The 18,752-nt window shown below is 41.3% G+C and overlaps 1 protein-coding gene across 1 annotated transcript; it reads right to left on the bottom strand.

The window, feature by feature from the left end:
* Window positions 1-3,403: 3,403 nt before the first annotated feature.
* On the bottom strand, window positions 3,404-17,139 carry LOC117023626 (C2 calcium-dependent domain-containing protein 4A). Its single transcript, XM_033108652.1, has 6 exons — window positions 16,872-17,139; window positions 14,157-14,227; window positions 12,119-12,198; window positions 7,286-7,370; window positions 4,821-5,159; window positions 3,404-4,628 (listed from the first exon to the last, which is right to left on the bottom strand). The coding sequence occupies exon 6, from the start codon at window positions 4,586-4,588 to the stop codon at window positions 3,473-3,475; it is 1,116 nt and encodes a 371-aa protein (XP_032964543.1). The 5' UTR covers window positions 4,589-4,628; window positions 4,821-5,159; window positions 7,286-7,370; window positions 12,119-12,198; window positions 14,157-14,227; window positions 16,872-17,139; the 3' UTR covers window positions 3,404-3,472.
* Window positions 17,140-18,752: the final 1,613 nt, after the last annotated feature.

The raw sequence follows: 18,752 nt of genomic DNA, 5'->3' as shown, positions 1-18,752 counted from the left end.
TGTCAGGATAAATACTAGTGTCTGGTCACATGAGGCTATCTTATCAAGGCCTGGATATTCGCAAATGATGAAAACTCATCAAAATGGTTGGATTTTAGAAGCACGCATCAGCTGAGCTGTTGTTCCTCTCTGTGGAACATGGCAGATGGAGTCTAAAGTGTATAACCAGTGGAATAGAAAGAGGTAATTCTTTGTGTTTATGTCTTTTAGTGCAGTCACCCACACACGTTCCCAAGCAGACTAAGCCCTTTGTACAGACTCAAGATGAGAACTACAGATGTACATAAAGCCATTCAGCAAAATTATATTCATCCACATGCGATAAAGAGGGGATGTTCAACTTATATTTGAAAATAAAATGCTGCCTGCCTCTGTTCCTATGAATCTTAAGTAACTAAATGCAATTATGTCATTTAACCCTGGGCATCTTCACACCCAGTATTTCAGAAAAGACAAAACTGAGGTTCAAAGAAGTATTTGCTCAAAGATCACACAACTACCTGATAGCAGAGCCTATATTTGAAGCTGGGTCTTTTTGGCCTCAGACTTTCTGGTCTTCCTAATATTCCACCTCATTTCCCCTTTCTTATTTCCTAACAGGAAGAAGCATCTGGCTCAGTAGACACTGATCTTGCACTCAGCTAGAGATAAGCCCTATATCTCTAAGACTAATACTCTTCCCCTTGCAGGGAGTTGTTCATGAGTGGGAGTGCAACCCAATGTGGGCCAATAAAATATAGTGGTCCCCCCTTAACCACAGGGAGATAGTTCCAAGACCCCCAGTGGATGTCTGAAACTGTGGATAGTACCAACCTTCTATATACTATTTTTTTTCCTATACATACACACATTTTCACTTAAAGAAAATACTTTACAGCTTCTCTTTGGCATATCTGAATTGCCAACATCAATACTCTGGAGCTTTGGAGTCATTATTAAGTAAAACAAGTGTTACTTGGACACAAGCATGTGAAACTGTGACAGTAGATCTGACGACTAAGTGTCTAATGGGCAGGTAACACATTCAGTATGTAGACGCTGGACGAACGGATGCTTCATGTCCTGGGTGGTACGGAGCAGGACAATGGGAGAGTTTATCATGCTCGTTGCTCAGAATGGTGTGCAATTTAAAACTCATGAATTGTTTATTTCTGGAAATTTCCATTAATATTTTCAGACTGTAGTTGACCGCGGGTAACTAAAATGGCACAAAGTGAAACTGTGGATTGGCGGGGGGCCTACTGTACGTAGAGAAATTTGCTGGAGACTTCTGGGGAAGTTCTTCCTCAGTCCTATGGAAATGCTTGCAGAAACAAGGCCTTCTCTCCAGCCTGAACTCTAATGAGAAATCATGGGGTAGTCACAGCTGTTCTCAGCCAACATCCTACGACTACAAATGGGTCCCACCTGAGGATGGAATGGTGCTGTGGGTGGCAGAGTAGAGATACGGAACAAGGTATGTATCAGGAACATGGGTTCTTGATCACTGCTTCTACCGAGGTATGTTCTGGACACCCTTGCTTTTCCAAAGACTCTGCTCCAACAGTTATTGCTGGTTTTCTTTCTCTTCACTGACAATATCTCCCTCTATCCTGGATATTCCAAATGTGTTGGATTCTTTCACATTAAAACAAATCTCCTTTGACTCAGTATTCTCTTCCAGCTAGAGCACTTTTTCTCCTCTCCCCTTTTCCAAAACTTTCTGTCTGTACTTTTTCACCTTCCTTTCATGTTTTAATCCAGTCTAGTTTGCCTCCTCTTGTCACTACTCTCATAGAACTGCTCTAGTCAAACTGATTGCTAACCTTCATCTTGCCAATGCCAATAGCATTTCTCTGTTCTCATTTTTCTTGAGTCCCTTGCAAGATTTAAATGAGTTGAACATCCCCTCCTTCTTGGAATACTTTCCTGTCTTGGCTTCCGTGAATCCACATGCCTCGTCTTTTCCCTACCCCATTGGCTGCTGCTTCTCTTTCTCCTATACTGACTTCTCCCCATCTATTGAATTTATGAAGGTTGGTTTGTGTCAAGGCTTGGTCTTAGGTCCTTTACTCTTCTCTATTGATTTCATCTCTTCCTATATTCATTCAACATTTAGTCAGTATTTATTGAGTGTCTACTATGTGCCAGACTCTATTCTAGGCACTAGAAATAGAGCAATGAATAAACAAAGTTCCTGCCTTTATAAAGCATACATTCTAGTGGAAGAGAAGGTAAACAACAAAAAATTGTATAATATGACGTCAGGTAGTAATAAGTGCTATGAAGAAGAATAAAGCAGTGACAGTGCCAATGATGCCAATGGTGCTCCCCCCCTTTTTTAGATAGGATGGACAAGATAGGGTGCTCTAAGGAGGAGGTGACATTTACATCTGAGAAAAATGGAATGAGACAGGAAAGAGAAGAATGATTCCAGACTCTTGGTTTGTGTGAAATAAAGAATGATGGTGCCATTTATTGAAATAAAAAAGACTAAAAAAGAAAGAAAGAAGGAAGGAAGAAGGCAGGAAGAAGGAAAGAAGGAGAGAGAGAGGGAGGGAGGGAGAGAGGGAGGGAGGGGGAGAGGGAGAGAGAGAAAGAGAGAAAGAGAGAGAGAGAGAGAAAGGAAGGAAAGAAGGAAGGAAGGAAGGAAGGAAGGAAGGAAGGAAGGAAGGAAGGAAGGAAGGAAGACTAGGGGAGGAGGAGATTTGGGAGGGAAAAATCAAGAATTCTGGTTTGGATGTATTAAGGGGTCATATGGACACATTAAGAGGTAATTTGAATGGATTAAGTTTCTCTTGCAGATGATTCCTTCCTCAGGTCTTAGGGAGACCTTTAGGGAGACCTTTTCTGACCACTCTAGAAGAAGGAAGAGGGGGATGCCAGGAATGTCTATTCCCTACATGACCATGCATCCATTTTAGTTCCCCTTTCCTTAGCAATTTTTGAAGACTTCCCTTTCAAAAGAATCCTGTCCTTTCTCAATGGGAAAATAATTTTTTCCCCACTCAGGTGTCCTTATTCTGAAGCGCATGTAGGCACGAAAGAAGATATGGACCTGTGCCACATCAAATATGTAAAGCTGTACATATGAATATTAGCATTGGGCATGATTCTGAAGGAATAACTTTTCTTTTTAAACCCACAAACCATTTAGCATTAATATAAAGCAGGGAGGAAAAACAACGCAGATGGGATGTAGTTCCTTTCTCTTCTAGTGACAAGCCAACCCTTTTTGCCTCTAAATTAAAAATGTCCTGGAAAAGGGGATTGGATGCTGTGAAGAGAGGAAGGGGTCCTTATTTTGTCCTTCCCTACCAAATAAACGATGACAAAAGCAGACAGCTAAGAACTAAAATGTCAATAAAGCAAGATTATGAATAGAAAAATGAATAAATAATATTTAATTTGTACAAAGCGGCTGTCAGTGTCCGAGTGAGAGTCCCCAGTGAGCAGCGAGTCCCCACAGGCAGGGCCTGAGACCTGTGTACCCTCAGAGCAGCAGGAGGGAGCCCAGCAGCAGCTCGCCCTGGCCCAGCAGGCGGCCCCGCTCCAGGCCGCGGCCTTTGTTCTCGGCCTTGACGCGCACCGCCAGGCGGCGCACCTCGTCCTCCGAGAGCCCGTCGAAGCAAAAGTCCTGGTCGAAGACCGCCTTGCAGCTCGGCCGCACCACGGCGCTGCGCCGCTGGCGCGTCTTGCCCGGCGGCTGCAGGACGAAGCTGATGCTGCAGCCGACGGCGGGGAACTCAGCCGCTCCTCCCGCGGGGCCCTCGGCACCGAGCAGCCGGATGCGGAGGCGCCCGCTTGGCCGACTGTACTCGGCGGCCAGGCGCAGGGCGCCGCCGGCGTGGCCCAGAGTCACGGTGCCCTCTGCCTCCAGGCGTTCGGGCCGTGGGTTGGGAGGCTGCGGAGCAGATGTGAAGGGGTCCCGGGCTGGGGACCCGGAGCCAGGGCCACGCTCCTCGTCCTCGTCCCCGCTGGACACGGAGCGGGCGCGGGCCAGGCCACGACTCCTCCGAGCCCGCAGCGCGCGGTTCAGTAGCACTTCGGGGGCGCGCAGGAGGCGGCGGCCGCGGGACCGCGGGGCGAGCGCGTTCCGGGGCAGGCGGGGGCCGCCCGGGACCGTGGAGGTGCGGGAGGAGCCTCCGCCCGGTGATCCGATGGGGGCGTCTCCTCCGCTGCTGTAGGTGTTGGCCCGCGCGCGGAGCACGGGCCCGGCGGCGGGAGGGTGCAGGAGCGTGGAGGCGCTGGGGCACCCCAGGAAGAGCGACTCCTTGCGGCGGGTGTGCGGGCTCTCCAGAAGAGCGCAGAAGCCATAGGCGGTGCGCACGCGGGGCAGGTGCGGCAACGAGAGGGCGGCCTGCGAGCGCGGGTCCCAGTCCGTGCGCCCCGCGCCGTCGTCAGCTCCTCCGGGCCACAGGTCGGGCTCGGCTGCGCACCGCCGCGGCACAGCGGCGGCCGGGGGCTGGGATTCAGGCGCGCAGGGCACTGGCAGCCGCGGCGGGATGCAGAACTCAGGGATGCGACCCGGGGTGAGCACATTGGAGAAGGCGGGCTCCGGAGCAGCGCTGCCCGCGGTGGAGGCGCGGAGTTTCCCGAGGAGCCGCATCCTGCAACACTGGGGCTGGGAGTGACGAGAAGAAGCGCTCCTGCGGGGAAGAGAAGCTGTTGAGTTTGGACGTCTGGGGGCCGCTTGAGACGTGGTTGGACCCCTCCCCCGGGCCGTCTGAGGGTACCAACGCGTTTACCTCCCGGCCAGTCAGCCGAGCTCTCTCGCACCCACAAACCCGCCCGGCCTTACATTCATTAATACAAAATAAACGACAAAATAGAAATCAAACCTTTTCCTCTTCTTCAGTCACTCTGGATCAAGAGTTGCAAGTTTAGTGCTCTTGCCTCCTGGTCACGGATGAGTCGCTAGCTTCAGTACTGTGGCCGGGACAGTGGCGCTCCTCTCTTATACCGGTAGCCTGAGTCCCGCCCCCTGGCCGGGAGCCCAACCCCTGGAGGCCCTGGACAGTCCGCCTTTCAGGCCACCCCTTCCCGCAGACGCTGGGCGTCCCTGCAGCAGTTGGTGCCCACGTGTGAGCAAAGCTGTCGCCGGAGCAGGCGCCCTCTGGTCAGCAGGCGCCCTCTGGGATTTGCATCCGCTCTGCGTGCCCGAAGCCCCGTGTACAAGCCTGTGAAAGGTTACAGGTGAAAAAAGGAAGCCTCATCGCCCTGCCAAGGGACAAGTGGCAGCTGAAAATATTGGCGGCCTCTTGGAGAAAGGCCTCCTTTTTGCTAGGAACTAAATCCTGTCACCCTTCACATGACTTACAACGCCTTAAGGACTTCTATTTTACTGCCCCCACGCACCTGCCATGTACTGACCAATATGGTTTCCATGGTACTCGTGGATTAGTTATTCCTGCGTACCTGTGCTGGACGCTGGCCTTCTTAACAGCACAGGGCCTGGCTCAGTCAATGCCATAAACACTGGTGACGTGGGGGAATTAATGTATGCAAAAAATTTCTGAATGACTTCAGGTTCTGCTTGTCATCTTGTCACAAAAGATGGGGCTTCTGGATCATGCCCTTAAAATAACATATTTCCCAAGCTACTGCTTTTCTCTCTGCTCCAGCATGGAGGTATCCAGTTATACAGTCTTACAGAAAATCTAGGTTGCATCTTTCCACCCCCAACCTTTATTTTCTAAGGTGAGAAAACTGGAAGCCCAGAGAGAGAAGGAAATTCTATAAAGGTTAAATAAAGCTAGTTAATGGCAGGACCTGGAACTAGCAATTTCCTGTTTATTTGGCTCTGCATGTGATGCTTCCTGTTATCTGAAATGCTTTCTCTGCTTTCTCTCGCTGTGGACTCCTGTTTATTTTCCATAATTCAGCCAGACATCATGCGTTCAGGATCCTTTACCCAACAATCCCACCACAGTTCACCAGCGCCTCCTCATTCCCTCCATAAGCGGTCTATTTACCACTGCCGCGTTCTGCATGCTGCTTTGGGATTTTTGGTTTACAGGTTTGTCTCCCCTAATAAGCTGAATTTCTTGAGGGCAAGGACTGGGGCAATTCAACCAGAGTAGAGTTTGGGGGACCGATTAGGAATATATGTAAAATAAAAGTGCTACAATGCATAACCTGGTCTGCCTTCATCCCAGTTGTCCTATCCAAGGACCAGCCTAGCTGTCTTTTTCATCTCTTATCCAATTCCAGCACCTGGGGATACAATACCAGGCAGAGAATAAGTGCTCAGTAAATATTTGATGAATTATATTGTGTTGAATTGAACCTGATCTACAATCCAGGTCTTATGACTGTCAGGTGCTTTTAACCACAATCTCTCTAACTGTGGTATTCCATTTCTTTTTTACAACAAACCAGTGAAGTGGACATTGCTTCTGTTAACCAGATGAGAAACTGAGGCTCAGGTTAAGAGACTCGTGTAGGGTCATTCAAACTATGAATCGTAGCCCACATATTGTAAGTTCTAGCTTTTTTGTTCTCTCTCTCTCTCTCTCTCTCTCTCTCTCCCCCCTCCCTCCCTCCCTCCCTCCATCCTTCCCTCTCTTCCTCCTTTCCTTCCTCCATTCACTCAGTTCGTTATAATTCAGTCTATTGTGTGTGTGGCTTGTGTTGCATTTTACACCCAGAATATTAATTCTTAAAGCGACTCAGTCTGCTAATAAATGTTTCCCACTATCCTGACTTTAGAATAAGCACCATTATTTCCAAATCCTTAAAGGTAAGGAGAGTGAATATTTTCTCTGGGTAGTAATTAATGCTTTCTTTCTCAATTGATCACTGTTCTCCTCCAATATATGCTTTTTGGGGGGTAGAGGGGGGTGGTGGATCATGGATCAATATGCAGCCAGGGAGCAGTAACCATTCCTGCTGAAGCCACACTTGCAAGCAGAGTGCCCAAGGCTCCGACTGTATCATTTCTATTTGATTCTTCAGGTCAATCTGCAAATTCATAACTCAATGGTCTCTAAAACAGAGCACAACTGCATTATGTCCTGTTGATATGTGCCAGCTCACTTCAAATTAGGCCTCAGTGAAAATGGCTTTCACTCTCCTGAAGGCCTTTGTGATATAAACACAAACATTTTGTCAGTAGGTAAATGCCACTGAAAGCAGGGCATGGGATATGAGTAATTGTGATACCAGTATTTCCATGTTCCCAGAACCACGTAAGTATGGCTATAAACACAATCTCTATCTAGAGGGTTTTCCCAAACCATTAGTTTTCCATGAATCAGTATTCTACAGAAGAGAAAGTTAGCTACAGAAAAATTAAATTACTTACCCAGGCATGCACTCCAGTTATTCATTCACTTAAACCCATAGCTACAGCTGTATCCACAGTTAGAGGCCTGGTTTCCTTCCTGATTCTGAAATCACATTGGGAGAAAGTGAAAAACAACCCAACCCCTCAGTGGAAACTCTGATCACTCCAGTTGTTTCATTATTTTGTGCCTTATGACCACATAAAGTTCACCATCATCTTGTATTCAAAGCTTTGAAATTGTTATTTCAAAGAAACTCTCCCAATAATAATATTAACTTTTCCTGAATATTCACTATATACTGGGTCTTATTGAATTCCTAAATCATCTTCTATAGCTCATAGAAGATAAACAACTTGTCCAAAATCTCACATCCATTAAGAGCAGAACTGGAGCTCTCACCCAGATCCATCTGGCTTCTGATCCTGTGTGCTTTTAACCACTCAAAGCTGTTTATCTTGAACCCATCTCCTCTCTAGGCAGCTAGAAAAGAGAAAGAGACCCTTTTCCCCAGGCCTTGAGTTGCAACTATACACCTTGTTTACACCTAATCAATTAAAGCATGCAATTGGCATAAGCAGGAAGTCTAGGCACAGTAGTGCTGTACCTTTTGTAAACAGAATCCTTGTTCTCCCAGGAAGTGTATTCATTCTTTTTACCATACCTTGTTCCCAAACAGGATTTGAAGTGATTTACATAACAAAGACCCAGGAAATATATCAAAGGCTAGAGGCTGACATAGTAAATATGGAAAAGACCTGTAATCCACTGAGAAAGAACCCTAAATAAACTAGACTTATGGTGGTGAGCATACTCTAGTGTATACAGATATTGAATTATAATTTTGTACACCTGAAACTTATATAACATTACAAACCAACATTGCCTCAATAAAAAAAAAATTAATATGTGTCATACCTATGCCCCTGGAATGGGAAGAACAAAGTGTGAAGCCTGTTAAAGAGGCTCCAGTGGGAAGACTTGGGATAGTGAAAAGTCCTACAGAAGCCTCATGGTTCACTAGCCTTGGAAAACCAGCAAATAACCAGTCTAAATGTCCAGGGGTGTGGGAACGGCCATGTCCCTTTATAGAAAAAAATAGTTGTGGAAAGTCATCATCAAGAAGACTGTAGCAACATAGAAACGTGTTTCTGATGGAACATTCGATGAAACTAGCAATATACTCAATTATATATTCCTTAACATCATAGTTGGATAAAGATACGGTTTCCTAAAGCCTAAAACTGGAAGGGAATAAAAAATATCAAAACAACTTCCTTTGTGTGGGTATTGAAGTATTTATCGATTTATGCCCTGGTTCACTGATAGTTCATTGATAGTTGCACATAAAAAATACGTGCAGCATGATCAGATAAAACAAAAAGAAGTAGGTGAATTGGAACAGAAGGCAAATAAAAGTAGGGACGATGTGATAAAACCAGAAATGAGGTTAGAATGGAAAACATGCAGTGAACATTTGTAACTGCCACAGCACTACAGGAGCAGCACTACAGAATCTGGCATCAGAAACAGTTGACTTTGAGCTCTAGTTCAGCAATTTACTTTTTCCATGTCCTTGCACAAGTCATTGCACCTCTAATTTGCCTTGTATTCTTCCCGAAGATGGGAAAGACGTTAATTCCTTCCTGAAGAGAGAATGGGAATTTTTGCGTTAAAGAACTTTGTAAGTCATAAAGTGCAATCAGTCCTTTACTTGCTGTTCCCTGAAAGTATTATATTCCCTCACTTCCATGACTTTCACATCCCGCCCTCCACCAGCCTTCAAGACTCCTATTCATCCTTCTAGGACTACGTTCAAACATCCCTTCCTCTTGAAAGCCTTCTGTGAGCACCCAGCCTGGGTCACGTGTCCCTTTTCTGTGATCTTCAGAGTGAAGAAAAGACAGAGCAGTGAATTTTGGAGTCTTCCAAACTTGGGTTCACAATCTATCTGCCACTTTCTATATGTGTGACCTTCACCAAGTTATTAAAATGCTCTGAGCTCCAATGTTATCTACTAAGTGAGAGTAACAGTACCTATTACCTTCCTTTTGCGAGGATTAGAGATTAGACATAGAAAGCACAAGGTACATAATAGGCTTAGTAAATTTTGGTTATTACTAAAATAATTTCCTTGGATAAATTTCCCATGTTAAACTTTCAAAATTGCTCAGTTTGCTAAAACACATTAAGTTTATATTTACATTTGAAGATACAGCTTTTGAAAAGTTTATGGAAAACATATGAAACAACTTAACACACACACACACACACACACACACACACACAACTAGTTCCTAGTCCACATTGAAAGAGCTCAAAGAATTGCAGACTAATATTATTACAATTAAATGTTTATCAAGCTAAATGAAAATCAAGGTTAATCAAATCAATCTCCATTTTTTTCCCTTAAGGAGTGTCTTCCTATTTTTCCTATTTTTTTTTTGTTTTATTGTATTGTTTCCTTCTCTTATACATACATACACACATTGGACGTTACTTCTTTGTCATTTATAAGTGCTGTACTTAAAAATATGAAAAATAAGTCACAGGGAGATGATATATCATCTCCCTGTGACTTATTTTTCATATTTTTGTGATGTCTTTTGAGAAATAGAAATGTAAATTTTTTTTAATGTAAGCAGATGTATCTTTTTTTTCTCTTGTGATTTTGCTTAATAAATAATTCACTTCTCCAAGATAATAAGATATTTTTCTCTATTTTCTTCTGATGTTTTAAAAGTTTTGCTTATTCACATGTAGGCCACTAATACACCAACAGGCAGGATTTTCAATTGGTATTCTCTAAAGGTGAAAAGGACTTCTTTAAGAGGTGATGTGTTCCCCATCTTTGGAGGTGTTCAAGTAGTCTGGACAATCATGAGGTAGGGATGTTCTAAGGAGGATTCAACGACCATCTGGATGTATAAACCATATTGTCTGTTCACGCATGTGTTCATAGTATTGCTAGAAAATAATTCAACATTTCAAATCTGATCTCAGAGTGCTTGGTCATCCTCTCTTGGCTACACTGGACTTACTAATTCTTGTTTGAAAGCCACAACCAACCCTACCAAGTTATTTAAGGTTATGGACAAGTCAGCAAATGCTGTAAATAGACAAACTTTGTCACCTGTTGGTAACTATGAAGAATTAGACATAAACAGCCTATAGTTTCCTGCCTTGCAATATAACTGTGCTCTAATTTCATGGTGGACACTGGGGACTAAACATTACTCACTTATTCATATTCGTCATAGTCGCTCTCTAGCTGTGTGAGTCTGGGCAAGTTTCTTAATTTATTTAAGCATCAGTTTTTTTACCTGCTTGTATTCCATGAAGTTAATAGTTGTAACTACATTCTAGGTTACGCTGATTAGTAATCCATGTAAAGCCATTATGACACAGTTTCTGGCATTTGCTTAGTAAATCATCCATTTTTTGGTAGTAGTAATAAAGGCAACAGTACTATTTCGTTACTATACTCATTGCTATTATATCACAGGTGAGAACGTAAGGAAATTTTTAGACACAGGTGAGAACTTAAGGAAAAAAAGGAAGAAAGACAGTTAACTTCAGAGGGCACCTGTTCTGGGCCAAGCCCTTTACAAAAGATCCCTTATGTCATCTTTCATCAACCCTGAAAGATTGCAAGTACTTGACTTTTAAATACAAATTTTGGCTCAGAAAGTTTAAATAACTTCTAAAGTTGCGTACTTGGTCTGTAACCACAGAGCTAGAATCTAAATGCTGATGTAAAAGTCCGTGATGTTAACACTGCCTTCAGAAGTTACCTGAGGCTCAAACAAACTGATGGAGCGGTTCCCAAAGCCTAATCACCCGGGGCTAGGCTGACTGCAGCGAACTTACTTCACTTTGAAAGTCTCCTTTTCTTTGTAGAACTGCAGTCAGACATTTGTCTGGAGTCATATTTTCCTGCTCACAGCTGAATGTTGACATCATTTGTATGTTTCAAGCCAGGTGGGGACAAGCTAGTTTGAAGAACCCCCTTCTTCCCCACTGTGTTTGATCAGATGACTGAGACCCAACAAGGCCCTAAGGAGGAAATGTCTTAAATACAAGATGGATTCCAGATCCACTGGAATGATTGAGATTTCCATTTCAGATAGTGGCCGATATTATCACTCTACTCACATTTGGCATCCCCAAGGCAGAGGCACCTTGGAAAGGAGACAGCATCATGGTCCCAGGGGGACTCTATGTACCACCACATTAACTAACTACTGAGAGCAGAAGGTGAGTGGAGCTGCAGGTGTTGTTGCATAAATTTAAAATTTTAGGGCCTGGAAAGGTGCATCTTCAAAGCAAACCAATAGATTAAACAACAAAGCTACCCACATCCCCACATCCCCTGATCCTTTTCTCAGAGTTCAGACTTGGGGTCCTGGTACACTCTAAATAGTGACGGACCCTCCAATGGTTAATATAGAACACTTCTTGCTGTTCTTTACAAGTAGGGGCTCCAAATAATATGACATTTTTTCATTCCAAGTAGTATGGAGAAATCCTTACCTACTACAAAAATAACTCATAATATTCAGTTTGTATTGTCTTTGAAAGATATTTCATACAAATAAATGCTTTCTCAGTTCATATGTCATCAAAAGTACACTTTATTATAATACTCTAGTATCACTTTGAAGTACCTACATTGTGAGACAGAAGACACCTCAAGAAGGTTGTATACCTTGGTACTAGGTATATAATGGCACCATTTGTTGCATGAGTGGAAATGCACAATTTCAAACAAATCTCCACATTACAGAACCCGTCTATCTCACACTTGACCACAAAAGCACATTTGCCCTCCCCATCAAGAGACAGCCAAACACCATATCATAGGGTCCTTGTTCTCAGTGTCCCTAGTCGGTGTCCACTCCTCTTCTACATGAAAATCCTCCTGGAATGAGACCTGCGGACAGCATCAGATTTAATAAATTAAAGCATACCTTTGTGAGTGATCGTTAAAATTGATGTTGTGAAGAGTATAAGCTCAGAAAAATTAAAAGAAAAAGTCTAAAAGGCAGGATTGTACTGAGTGATCCCATTTCTGGAAAAAAATGTATACTCGTATATGACAACCACTGTGGGAATATCCATCAAAATGTTAACAGCAAGTTGAATCTAGATGATTGGATTACAGATGGTTATAATCTTTCTCTCTTTATATTTTGTAGATTTACCAAAATGAAGATGTGTTACTTCTAAAGTAGAACACCTCTCCCTCAAGAAAGATACATCCAATGAGAGCTAGAACTAAAGCTACTTTAAGTAGATGATAAATTGGAGTAATCAACAACTGAAGACACCAAGATAGAGCTTTTATATGGAGTTAATGTATTTCAAGTTGCCACTTCAGAACCCGGGTACTTGGGGAAGGATAAATCTGGGTAAAAGAAAAAGGCTTTAGACACCCCCACAGGGCACAGATGAGTTCCCTGGAAGCTCAAGTAAAAGTAAAAAACTGTAGCTGATAACAGTGAAAACTATATACCTAAAACATTATATACCTAGTACCAAGGTATACAACCTTCTTGAGGTGTCTTCTGTCTCACAATGTAGGTACTTCAAAGTGATACTAGAGTATTATAATAAAGTGTACTTTTGATGACATATGAACTGAGAAAGCATTTATTTGTATGAAATATCTTTCAAAGACAATACAAACTGAATATTATGAGTTATTTTTGTAGTAGGTAAGGATTTCTCCATACTACTTGGAATGAAAAAATGCATTTCCCTGGTGACCTTGTATGTCAAACAATGGGCCTCTTGCCAGGCAAAAAGAGACCCACACTACTTAACTGGTATATATGTAAAGCCATACAACTAGGGGTGTGATAAGAAAGTAATGCATTTATGTAGAAAGGGGAAAACCAAGAACCAGGAGTCTATGGGGGAACCAAGTCATTGGAACTGGCCACAAGAGGGAGTCAGCAGTGTGGGTCTGTGTGGAACTGAGCGTTGGACAGACACAGACCTGCCCATTCCCTAGGAAGAAAGGCAGTGCCCCTGGTGATGTGCATATTAAATAAATTTGGGGAGGTAGTTTACAATGTCATTTTGATTTTGGTTATTTTGTTTCTTGACCTTTAAAAGCCGTCAGTGTCATGATTAACATGAAGTTAATGGTTACCCTTGAGAAGTTCATTTGGAAAAACACAAACTGGTTAAAGTTGATCCAAATGAAGCTCAAGTAGGAAAAGCTCTTGGACTACCTCCAAATTTCAAGTCAGAGGAAAAGAAAAGGGTGGAAGGTTTCCTAATTCTTCGTTTCTTTAGTTTTATACTTCTTGTCTCTCTCTTCCTTTCTAAAACATTCTAGCCCTCCTCACTCAAAGTTTTGAATTCTTGAAGAGATCTTAAATCAAGATTTAAATGAAGATTAATAAAACATTGTTTTACATTGCAAATTAAAATTGAACACTGCTTAAAAAAGTGCCATAAATCTTGTAGTTCACTAGAAGGGATGTCAAATGGGACTTTTCATTCACATCTCACTTCCATCAGTCATTGTGGCAACCTAGAAAACCTAGGGAAGACGACGAGATGGTAAAGGGAAGAAGCTGAGAAAGGAGAACACAATGTACTCAGGAAACAGCATGGTACAGACTGAAAAACCAGATTCTAGCTCCACCAATCTATGAATGTCTTAGATAGCTTACTTGACCACATATAACCCCTTCAAGCAACCTTATGAAGAAGGTACTATTAGTATCATTATCATTCTCATTTTATAGACAAAGAGATGGGCCCAGAGAATAAATCATTTAGCATAATACCAGGAATATAACTACTGCTATACAGTGTCAGTTAAACACACTTAGAGGGGGGGACTTAAAGATTACACCTAGCCAGTCAAGACTATACCTTGTCTATTTCTGAAGAATCAAGTCTCAGCTAGTACTGCTTCCAAACCAAGGAGCCAAGTCTTCCAGTCTCTGAGAAATTAAGCATAGTTACCATCAATTAATTTTGAGACTAATAATGAAATTGACATCCTCAGCTGCTTCTTCATACCACATGTTTTAATAATTATACTCTTTTCGAAAAAAGCCCCCGTTTAGAGTGTAGTACAATAGATGAGGAGAAGCTGCCATGCTTGGGTTGATTTAATCTTGGCTATATACAGTACATGAAAATGTAATGTTCCTTTTGAAGTATTTTGTAACAATATTCTAGAATAAGGGGTGGGCAATGTTTTTTTGTTTTTGTTTTTTTTGTTTTGTTATTTTTTAGTTTATGTGGCTTTGGTAAAAGGCCAGTGATAGATAATTTGGACTTTGCTGGCCACATACATTTTTGTCGCTGCTGCTGCTGCTTCTTTTTACAACTATATAGCCAACTCTAACAGCATAAAAAGAATTTTTAGCTGAGGTGGCCAGACCAAAATTTTTGAGCATAAAAATAGTTTATTATTTAAAGGAGTGTTACGAAAAACAGAAGTGACACTTTGTGGCCTACAAAGCCTAAAATATTAACTATCTGAAATATTCACTGTAAAAAATATATACTACAGAAAAAGTTTACTGAACCCTCTTCTAGAGAATTACAAGTGTATTATTCTTAAAAATTTGACCATTTGTTCCCATTTTTTCTATTTCACAAAGCTAGTTTTTTTTTCAAAACAGAAACGACAGTACATAATCATCTCAGAGGATGCAGAAAGGCATTTAACATTTGACAAAATCTAACATTCATTCCTGATTAAAAATTCTCAGCAAACTAGTAAGAGAAGAGACTCTCCTTAATCTGATAAAGGACATCTATAAAAATCTATAGCTAAAATCTTATTTAATTATGGAAGACTGAATACATTCTTCCTTAGCTCAGGAAGAAGAAAAAAAAACATCTGTTGCTTCTCACCATTTCCATGCAACACTGTATTGGAGTTTCTCACCAGTGCAATAAGTCAAGAATAAAGAAAATGCATCCAGAATGAAAATAAAATAAAACTGTCTTTAGTCACAGATGATAGGATTGTCTATATCGAAAATCTGATGGAATCTTCAAAAAATCTAGAACTAATAAGTGAGTTTAGCAAATTTACAAGATACAAGACCAATATGCAAAAATCAATGGTATTTGTAAATACCAGCAACACACAATTGGAAATTGAAATTAATATGATTTACAACTTCATTAGGATAAATCTGACAAAAAATGTGAAAGTCCTGTAACTGAAACTACAAAACTGAAAAAAAACTCTAACTACACAGCGAGCTAGTCATGGCCCATAGTTCAGAAAACTCAGTATTGAGATGGCAATTCTCTGAAAATTGAGCTATAGATTCAATATAATCTTAACAAAAATCCCAGCAAGCATTTTTGCAAAAACGACAAACTTATTCCAAAATTCATATAGAAATGCAAAAAACCTAGAATAGGCAAAACAGCTTTGAAAAAGAAATCAGAAGACTAATATATAACCTGATTTCAAGAGATTAAAAAACCTCCATAAGCAAAATAGTGTGACACTGGCATAAAGAACAACAGATTAATAAAACACAACAACAAAAAGTCCAAAAATATAACCACATATATATGGACAAACGATCTTTGAAAGAGTTGCAAAGTAGTGAGGAAACAATAAATTGTGTTGGAACGATCGGATATCCATATGCAAAATAATTTAACTTTGAGCCGTACTTTGAAGTACCATATACAAATTTTTTTATCATATACAAAAATTAACCCAGAATGGATCATAGGCCTAAATGTAAAATCTAAAACTATAAAACTTCTGGATGAAAACAAGAGAAAAACTTTGTGACTTTGAGTTAGGTAATGATTTTCTTTTCTTCTTCTTCTTCTTTTTTTTTTTTTAGCTAGCACACCAAAAACACAATCTGTAAAAGAACAAATTGATAAACTGGGTTTTACCAAAATCATAAATTTCTGCTCTTTAAAAAACACTATGAAATATAAAGATAAGTCATATCCTGGGAAAAAATATTTGCATATGACATAGCTGATCAAGGGCTTAAATGTACAATATAAAAAGAACTTTTAAAGCTCAATAATAAAAAAAATAGTGTGGGGGACAAGAGATTTGCACAGACCCTTTACCAAAGAAAATATGTGAATGACAAACAGAAGAAAAGATGCTTAGCATCACTAATCAATAGGGAACTACAAATTTAAATCATAGTAAGACATCTCTAAACCTGTTAGAATGGCTAAAATTAAAAAGACTATGTCAAGTGTTGGTGAGAATAGAACACTCATCATACACTGCTAGTGGGAATGTAAAATAGTACCACCAATTTGGAGAGCAGTTTGGTAGTTTCTTTGGCAGTTAAATATACACTTACCATATGATGTGTGCCAATCATTATACACACACACAAATAGCCTCAACACAGTTTTTCAACAAACAAATAAAACCCCACAGTATCAAACCTTAATGTAAATTATGGACTTTAGTTAATGATAATGTATCAATAGTAGTTTTCTAAAAAAAAAAAAAAAAGATTTTATGCTTAAAATTCCTCATGTGGGGGGTGAAGATTCCAATCCACCCTAAAGTATAGATACGAAGTTCTCTTAACCTCTCCAAACAGCTTCATCAGCCCTATGACTTACTTGTGTCTTGAGGCAATTGTAGGGCAGCATTTTCCTGAAGTAGCCAAACCATCTGTTGTGGGAAGTAGAAAGACTCCAGGCATTAGCTCCTGTGAGAACTGGAAGTTCTGTGAGTTCAGGGAAGATGATACGTTCGCTCATTGAAGGACAGCTTGTGTCCTGGCAAGTCAGTCCCATGATGAAAGGCAGAGGTTGAGTCTCCTGTCTATTAGCGTCTTGGATCTTCAGAAGGAGCCCACCAGCTCTCTTCCAGCCCCGGCTCTTCACCTCAGCAGGCTTGGGTCTCTCACCTTTATCAAGGATGGAGCTCCTTGGATCCTCTGCGCCTCCTCCTCACTCTGACCCTCCCACCTTTTCCTCCTACACAAAGCCTGGTTCATTTCTGCCACAATCGGGTTCCGTCCAAGTCCATCTAGAGAATTCAAACTAATAACTTTGGCAACCTTTAAGGTCAAATCCCTCACTTTACAAATAAGGTAACAGACTCTGAGGTAAGGTGGCGTTCATAGGGCCATAAAGTGAATTTTACACCCACACATTCACACTGTATGAATGTAAGGGCCACTGTGACCGTATGTCCAAGATTTTCAGTCCCAATTTCACATGATCTGTACAATCATTGGGCCACATTAAGAATGTTGCTATCTAAAAAACATTGCAACAACTACTCAAGGCATGTTAAAAGGGACCTTCTAGAAGCAATTCCTGTTACTGAATGCAACTTTCCAATTCTAAAGAACTGGGTTTTAACTTTTTAGGGTAATGAACTCCCTTTAGGAAACTGACGAAAGTTATATACCCTTTTCACACAAAAATATTTGCATAAAAACAAAATTTTGCTCCAGCAATTTAACTGTGCTGGACATCACAGTGAAAACCCTTGATCTGATGGTAGAAATGTCAGCATATCTGCTATGTGACCAGGGAATATTTTAAAATAACTCTTAAATCATAACGAAAAATTGCAACTATTTATATAGTCTGACAGATTACAGAGCACATTTAATCCTCACAACAACACTGTGAGGTAGGTATTAATATCCCAGTTTTACCCACGAGGAAACACAACCCAAAGAAATCTGGAGATTTGCCGAAGTTCACACGGCTAATAATGTCAGTGCTAGAACTAGAACACAGGGTTTTTGTTCCTTGTTCAAAGCATCTTCACATCTAATACTTTCAGTTTGGGAATCAGGGTCCTTGCTCGCTACCCAGGGGAAACTCAATGGCAAGCCCTTTCAACAAGCAGTTCTCTTTAAAATTGAAAAACCAATGTGAGGAGACTATGAGAGACTAGAGAGATTGCAGCCCATCATGCTTTTTATGGTTGCACTCCTTAAGCATTGCTCCCAGGCGAGGACACCAGAAAGTATGTCATTAGAATTGTAGGCTTTGGGGTCTAGAAACTAGACACTGTTTAAAGGAAAACAAAACCAAACCACATGCCCAAAGTAGGAAGACAGACAGGTTTTAAAAGTTTTGGTATTTTTTTTTTTGTTTTCGTTTTTTCCACCATCAGTTGTGGATTATCTGGCCTTTTCCCAAACAGCAGCTGCAAGTTAATTGGGAAGACTGTCAAAAATATCTCAGAAAAGGCAGAACTAACTCAAAAGGGAAGTATGAGAGCCAGAAAACAAACTTCCAAGCTTTATAAAAGGTTAGGATGCTAGGAAATTTACTAAATGATCGTGGAGAACATCTCCAGTCGGAGAAAGCAGGGTGAGAATCCCAAATCAATAGATAAGCCAGAGATTTCAGAACCTCCACAAAGTTTTTGATCATTGTCTTAATGACCCCAGAGCTCCTCCCTTGGCCATCTGCTCAAAGAACAAACATGGGCAACTTCTGTGACTTCATGCCATCGTTGCCAAAGCAGTAGAA

Source organism: Rhinolophus ferrumequinum, chromosome 6, assembly GCF_004115265.2.
Source record: "Rhinolophus ferrumequinum isolate MPI-CBG mRhiFer1 chromosome 6, mRhiFer1_v1.p, whole genome shotgun sequence".
In the NCBI taxonomy this organism is placed as follows: domain Eukaryota; kingdom Metazoa; phylum Chordata; class Mammalia; order Chiroptera; family Rhinolophidae; genus Rhinolophus; species Rhinolophus ferrumequinum.
The sequence above is the reverse complement of the archived record's forward strand: the minus strand, read 5'-3'. Positions and strand labels throughout refer to the sequence as shown.

What these genes read in the sequence shown, in the direction of transcription:
- LOC117023626 (XM_033108652.1), bottom strand. Translation starts at nt 4,588, where the DNA reads ATGCGGCTCCTCGGGAAACTCCGCGCCTCCACCGCGGGCAGCGCTGCT.